The sequence below is a fragment of the Tilletiaria anomala genome (genome assembly GCF_000711695.1).
Source record: "Tilletiaria anomala UBC 951 chromosome Unknown K437scaffold_179, whole genome shotgun sequence".
NCBI classification, from domain to species: domain Eukaryota; kingdom Fungi; phylum Basidiomycota; class Exobasidiomycetes; order Georgefischeriales; family Tilletiariaceae; genus Tilletiaria; species Tilletiaria anomala.
Genome location: NW_013546843.1, coordinates 12,686 through 19,435, shown reverse-complemented (window position 1 = coordinate 19,435; position 6,750 = coordinate 12,686). Strand labels below are relative to the sequence as shown.

At 54.8% G+C, this 6,750-nt stretch overlaps 3 protein-coding genes across 3 annotated transcripts; 1 reads left to right on the top strand and 2 right to left on the bottom strand.

The window, feature by feature from the left end:
• Positions 1-1,973, bottom strand: K437DRAFT_260209 (uncharacterized protein; the record flags this gene model as incomplete). Its single annotated transcript, XM_013384518.1, has 5 exons — positions 1,691-1,973; positions 1,300-1,620; positions 1,104-1,228; positions 590-1,045; positions 1-522 (listed from the first exon to the last, which is right to left on the bottom strand). Coding segments are annotated over exons 1-5 (1,652 nt in total), but the record flags the coding sequence as incomplete, so codon positions are not given.
• A 213-nt stretch (positions 1,974-2,186) lies between these two features.
• K437DRAFT_260208 (uncharacterized protein) lies at positions 2,187-3,946 on the top strand. Its single transcript, XM_013384517.1, has 2 exons — positions 2,187-3,517; positions 3,603-3,946. Exons 1-2 carry the CDS (start codon positions 2,285-2,287, stop codon positions 3,744-3,746), a joined length of 1,377 nt encoding a protein of 458 aa, XP_013239971.1. The 5' UTR covers positions 2,187-2,284; the 3' UTR covers positions 3,747-3,946.
• K437DRAFT_59205 (uncharacterized protein) lies at positions 3,768-4,785 on the bottom strand. The gene is made up of 2 exons (XM_013384516.1): positions 4,278-4,785; positions 3,768-4,168 (listed from the first exon to the last, which is right to left on the bottom strand). The coding sequence occupies exons 1-2, from the start codon at positions 4,443-4,445 to the stop codon at positions 3,878-3,880; spliced, it is 459 nt and encodes a 152-aa protein (XP_013239970.1). The 5' UTR covers positions 4,446-4,785; the 3' UTR covers positions 3,768-3,877.
• Positions 4,786-6,750: the final 1,965 nt, after the last annotated feature.

The following is a 6,750-nucleotide window of genomic DNA, read 5'->3' as shown; positions in this document are numbered from 1 at the left end:
TTGTCGTCCATGTCCGGATCGAAGAGTAAGCGGCTGCCTTCATACACGGACAGCTCGCTCGCTTCGTCAAAGCCGAGGCCGCCGGCATCTCTGCCCTTCCGCACTACCTTATTGAGCACTTCGCCCAACGTGACCATCTCGACGGACGGCACGCGCAGGAGGCCGTAGTTCTCCGAGCAGACGCTGCAAGCCGGGTTGGGTTTCGCTACTTCGAAGCCGTTGAGCAGGCGGACACCGGACCGGCTGAGCGTGACAAAATGCGCCTGGTCCCATCGACCGCGAAGCGCCTGGATGGCCTGGATAACGATTTGCCCAGCGATGATCGCGTTCGTCGACGCAATCGCCGGAATAATATTACCTGCCATCTCCTTGACTTCGAAGCGCGTCTTGCGCGGAATGGCGTACACGAATGAGCGCAGATTGGAGCTGGCCGTGACAAAGTCGAGGGCGTCGTCGTCGTCCTTGTCGAATGAGAGTGGATCATCAGGAGAAGCGGTAGCGCGCTTGGCGAGGTTCAAAAGACTGCAGCAGAGTGCATGATTAGTACAGTTTGGCACTTCAATTGCTCAAACGGAGCGTAAATACCCACCTATTTTCGAACAGCTCGACGTTTTGCTGGAGTGTCAGAGCCTGATGGTCTTTCAATCCCTCGCCACTGGCTTGTGTAGATCCGTTCCGAGTGGCTGCTGGTGCCAAGCCCGGGACTTTCGCGGGCTGCGCTGCTGTCGCATTAGTTTCGGCCGCTATTGCTGCTGGCGGAAGCTCGGTATGCTCCCACTTCTTTGCCTCATCCCAAATAAGCGCTCTCGGCTTTATCCGGTTCTTCCACATGTTCTCCATCCCAAGCAGTCTCTCAACGTCCTTCCGGAACACCTTCTCAAAGACGCGCTGAGCAGCGCCTTCACCCTCGACAAGCGAAACACGAATTGACTTTATCTCTTTGGACTCTTCCTGCAGCTTCTCAATCTCTTCTGCATTCTCGCCATTGGCTAGCGCTTTTTGTAGCTCTTGCTCTTCCGTTTCGTCTTCTGGGCCGAATAGCTGACTACGAGGGAAAAGGTCATTAGGCAACGAAAGCGAGCACGCGAGAGCACGGAACTTACGCGAAAAGCCAGCTCTTGCTCCAAACGATGCAGTGAATCGGTGCGCTGGGTGTTGAACGAATCGTGCAGACTGGGTAGCTTTTCGGTATCGGCTTTTCAGTACAGTCGTAGCATTGTGTTTTGCCCTATCAGACAGAAAAACGTCAGGCACGATTGCAAGATATTAACCTTTCCACAGGCACCTGCGCCAACTTACTGGAAAGATCGGTTGGACCTGACCTAGAAAGCCCGTAGTTCCGCTTTCTACGAGTGGTACATTTGCTGCGACACACATCCTGTTGACCCACCGGCGAGCATCGAGATTGTCCAGCGCATTGAGGACGATGTCAAAGCCGGCAAACCACCGCAGACCATATTTGGGAGCCTTGATGTTGTCATGGTGCGCGGTGATGTTGACGTGCGGGTTGAACGACAGGGCTGTCTCGCGCGCTATGAGGGACTTGGGTTTGTGAATGTGCTGCTTTTGAAATAAAAATTGCCTGTTCAAGTTGGAGAGATCGATGGTGTCCAAGTCGATCTGTTCAGGTCGGGCATGACTACTTGCTTCAGCTCGACTTCTGCCAGCATAGGCATGCGCGCAAGCTTACAATCTCAATGTCACCAAAGCCGACCATGGCGAGATTCTTGAGCAACTCGCAGCCAATCCCGCCTGCGCCGATAACGAGCACGCGCGCTTTGGCGATCTTGTCGGCCGTGTCCTTACCCAAGAGGGCAGCAATGTGGGCATGTCGCTTGAGCTCGGTGTGGCCAATGATTGGTCCCGCGTCGGGGTGCGGATTGTCACCCTCAGCGTCAAGCCTGGAAGTGCGCGGCATACTTGCAAAGATGGCGCGGATACGATTCCCGTAGAGCGCATTACTTGGCAGTGCAGATGAGATGCTCAAGGTGCTTGAATCCTAGGATAGGAAAGAAGTTGATGTTGCGACTTCGTGTGTGAAGACGCGGCGCGTTTCGGCGACGCGGCATTCACATTCTTGCGATGGGACTCCCCCAGAGTCCTATCCTCTGCCGTCACAACCGTGATTGTAAGTTCCCCCCCTTTCTTCACTGGGTTCGCTTCCAATGCTCTCATTTCATGAGATCCCATGCTGTGTGGCCAAATGTGCCTGCATCTTTCTTGAGCCGTGCTGTCTATCCAATGGTACCGCCATGCGCGTCCAACAGCCCCAGCGAGTACCGAAATGCGAGCGCTAAGTATCAGCAGGCTCAGTGCTTCAAAGGGGTCAGCACTAGCGGCGAGCTGGCAGCTATGTGGCCAGCGCCCGCTATGCTCGGCTGCGCCGCCTTACTACCGCATCCCACCAGCCTTGCCCGTGTATGGTGCGTCTAGCAGTAACCTGGAGCATCTATACCGATTGTTTCTGGCTTCTACGTCTGCTTGCACGCCGCAGCAACATACAGCACTCGTACGGAGTAGCGACCGTGGCCAATCCGCCGGAGACGACGCGCCATTCTTCTCGCCCCCGTATGTCGGATCGCCAAATGGACCGGCTGAGCAGCAGCAGCAGCAGCGGCATCCGCACCCGCAGTGGCAAGTGGATGGAGCTGTACAGCACAGCACTGGGGCTCCAGATCCGAATGAAGGATCTGGAGGGGGCGAAGACGAGGGGAGCTCACCGCTCGTCTCCAAGCACGAGTATCGGCTCCGTCTCGGCAGAGCGGTGCACCTCCTTCGCTCAACGCTTCCAGAATTCATGTCCACGGGCTTGGTCGATTACCCGGGCGATCCTGTGTCCACTGCTGACGGGCTGGAGCCGCACATGACCGTTGGATCCCTTCTTGTCGATCCATTGCGAGCAGCTCAAGGACTTTTCTTCCAGCCGGAAGAGCACGGTTGCAGCGACAGCAAAGGGAATCGCAAGGAGACCGACCACAGCATTTATCATCCGAAGATCCAATTCATCTTTCGCGCGCCCGTCGGACTTGGTGCGCCGGCCAAAGTGAATGTTGCACAATCTCAAGGGGCAAACAGCGATCACGGCCTGGCGATAGGTTTTGGCGGTCGGACACTCTACCTGACCTCCGCGCAAGTCTTGCGCACGGCTTTGTCGGCTCTGTTCGCGCGAACGAGTGTCGACATTGAAAAGATTTACTTTGTCGGTGACGGAGCTGGGCGGCGCTCCGCTGCGCAGCACGGCGGCCACAAGAGACGAACGCTTCGTTCGCCGCCTGCGCCTTCTGACCCCCCATCTCCACCAAATTCGGGCGAACAAGTAGCCCCTTGGCAGAGTGCAGAGCCTCGAACCTCGACTCCAGCGGATGAGCTCATCGTTCGGCTTATCTTCCGTGGCGTCATCCGTGTCACAAGGTATGCGCACGAGTACACTGCCGTTTTTCGGTATACTTTTGATCCTGATACTGGTCAGATCATCAAGCATGCCGTCGAGCGCATCCAGCCGGCGCCCGGACGGAAGGTGTGTTCGATGTTGCCGTTCTCTTCAAAAAATGATCATTTGCTGATGAACACCTGTGTCAATGTCCGCCCGCATGCTTTGATAGCTCTGGGCCGGCCTGACACTCGCGCTGAAGAGAGCCAGCTTTGGGTTTGGGGGTAGCGGATGGGACGGTCCGACGCCCGCGCCTCATCCGACACCTCGGGGTGTCGGATGTCATGCTCGGGGCGATACAGATCAGCACAATTAATTTCGGTGCTCATATTCTTAAAACATAAATGTCATACTCTGCAGGTATGCGTATGAACTGAATTTCCTCGTATCTCATATATCCCTAGGCCAAGAAATATTTCCCTTTCAATCGCCGTTGCTGCGTCCATATCAATGGCCTTCAGGCATCTTCACAAACGTCTTGGTGCCCTGGAAAGTCCCCATGTAGCCCGGCTTGCGCATGCAAAAAAATTCAGCCGTAGGCTTCCACTCCAAGATGTGCGGCTCGTCGAGCGTTCCACTAGTGACGATGATGCTGCCCTCTTGGCGCATCACGTCGGATGTCGTGTGGATGTTGCAGCCACACAGGCGGCAGAAATAGCCCTCGAATACCTGGCCGCTGGACGTGCCTGCTTCTTTGTAGAGCGTCAGATACTCCTCACCTTTCGTGATGCAGAAATCCTGCAAGTGGAAAGAGAGATTGATCAGGTGTGAGTTGAGCACTGAGCTTCCTTTCGACGTCGCATTCCCTCCCCTTACATTCGCGCTTTGAAATGTCCCCAGCACTCACCTTTGCTTTGCAATGAGAATTGGCGGAGCAGATAGACCCAGTCGTCTTTCGACACGAGAGACACCAGCAGATCCACGAGCCGTCAGGCGGCGCCTTTAGCTCGTATCGCACCGCCCCGCACAGGCATCCTCCTTGAGCGGGGTACGAGGAGGTCGTCGCAGACGACATTTGCCACAAGAGACGCGAGCTAGGCCTATGCTTTCGATCGCTGCGAGAAATGAGGCGGTATCCGTCGACGTTGCTGTGTGACGGCACCACGCGCACCTAGTCGATCTGCCTTTGCAGAGGGTCTTTGAAGCGGAGGGGCCACTGGGAGCAACTCGAATGTTGTCTGCTGGTATACACTGTGTTGGATGTATAATCGCGAACGGGACAGATGCGCAAGTGCACAGACCACCCTAAACACGCTGTGAAAGGGCACACCGCACACGACACTTCTTACTGTTGAATATGAGACACGCGTTTGCTGGTTGTGCGCGGAACCTTCGAAGTCTTTTTTGGCGCGACTCCGCAGTAGGTTGCAACCCTATTCTTCTGCTCCTCCTGGCGGAATATGACCTTCGCAGATGCCCAAACGCGTGGAAACAAGGCCGCCTCGTCGACCGAGCATGTGATGATGGTGACATCGCTTGTTGCTTCTGTATCTGCCTGGAGATTTGGCAACCTTGCTGCGCGGGATGGCAGCAACATTGTATTGTATACAGGCTTGCCCGCCGTTGGACCCAGCTGCTGTTGTGTTAGTCACATACCCAGGCCATAGTCATAAACAAGTAGGCCGCTGTCGTGACCGTCGTGCGTAGTCACGAACCACGGGAGGACCAGGGGCCATGGGCAATCGCTTCGGACTTCCTACCTATGTAATTTTGGACTTTGGAGGTGAAAGAAGCCGACGCTTGGCCTTCCGCTAGCCTGTGGTATGACCGCCAGCGAGACCTGTTGATATTGACTTGCATTGTGAACGTCGACCCCCCCTTCGGAGTCGCGGAGGGCGGAAAGCTGGCCCGATGAGCGACAAGTCGAAGCTTCTCGAAGTTTCCACAACACGTAGCCACCCACAATACTACAGAGGGACAGTACATCAAGCTGATCTTTCTGCATGTTAGCAGGATGGTTAACGATTCTGCCGATCCGGAGTTTACAATCGCAGTACTGACGTCCGCAACAGGCTGGAGGAGGAGCTCGAGGAAGACGCTTGCGATGATGGTGAGACTCGAGCACCTCGCTTTTCGATGCCAATGGACACCTGTCACGTTGGCGAATCATGACGAGTGTGGAGAGAAGGCTTATGCTACTTCTGAAAGGAGAAAATTATCTCCCTATGTTCGTTCGTTGCCTGCATCCTTCCTCCTCTGGAAGTGGAGTTGGTTCCCTCGTGAGCACAGACCGTCGAGTGTTGCAAAACAGGTCCACCCGCAGCAAGTTGTTGACTACAGCGAACTGCGACGGAGAAAAAGAGCTAGAAATCTTGTATTATTGAGAAGAGCTCATGGCTACTCAAAAGCGCCGCCCGACGCTTAATAGGCAGCAGCCAGGCATGCCGCATGTCTGCCAGCCGGACTTCGGCTCAGAATGAGCTATGTCATCATCAGCATCTACACACATGGACTCCAGCAGTGAACAGTATTGCAAGAGACTACGTATTTTAAACCGTAATCTGTTCAACAAATACAAGCTTCTACATTGTAATACATATGTAGCGGTTCAAACTCTCCCCCACCTTTTTGACTCTTCTTGACTGCTTGGTTCTCGACAGTCCTTGTCGCTCCGACATCCGAACCCCGCCCTGGGTTAAGATGCAAAACTGCACAGAGTTGTAACTATGTGTGGCGCTGCCATTGCGCGACATACTTGAAGACCTACGACAACATCTGTGCTCTGCGACGGCCCCTTGCTCACACTCCATGCACCCCAGTCGCTTCATCCGGATTGAAAAGTAGCGCTAGGTTGCTGGCGAAGCGCGCGCGATATGTTGACGGAACCTGGGGAAAGGCGCATAAGACATGCTTGATTTTTCCGGCAAAGGAAGGCATGATGTGAATTTCATTGCTCGCTGCTTCAAGGATCAGCGCATACTTGACGTTGATGGTCTACACGGGAAGGACGATCAGCTTCGAACCAGCGGAGTAGAATGGGGAGATGGAAGGAGATAAGGGTGTTCCAGAGGGCGAAGGGGATTCTGTCGCTGATGGGTACGTAGATGGCAAGGAGGCAGCAATGGCTGATCAGATCTTCCGTACGCAGTCAGAGTTGTCGATGAGAACGTCGACGAACGTGGCCACGCTCTTCAAGAGACCGAGTTGGGCCTTGTTGCAATCTACCCTATCAAGATTGGGGAGTGCCATATAGCCATGCCTTTGTTGGTGGTCGCAAGTACGGATGCTTCTGCGAGCTTATCGACTGAAGCGGGACCTTCTGATCAACGGATGGTAGCACCTATGTCACCGTGGCTCTTGTGTGGGCAAGCAGGTCGTGA

Bases quoted from the DNA above. Each gene is read 5' to 3' on its own strand.
- K437DRAFT_59205 (XM_013384516.1), bottom strand. From the start codon at position 4,445: ATGTCGTCTGCGACGACCTCCTCGTACCCCGCTCAAGGAGGATGCCTG. The intron at 4,169-4,277 runs GTGAGTGCTGGG...TTCCACTTGCAG, and splicing joins ATTCTCATTGCAAAGCAAAG to GATTTCTGCATCACGAAAGG.
- K437DRAFT_260208 (XM_013384517.1), top strand. From the start codon at position 2,285: ATGCGAGCGCTAAGTATCAGCAGGCTCAGTGCTTCAAAGGGGTCAGCA. The intron at 3,518-3,602 runs GTGTGTTCGATG...ATGCTTTGATAG, and splicing joins AGCCGGCGCCCGGACGGAAG to CTCTGGGCCGGCCTGACACT.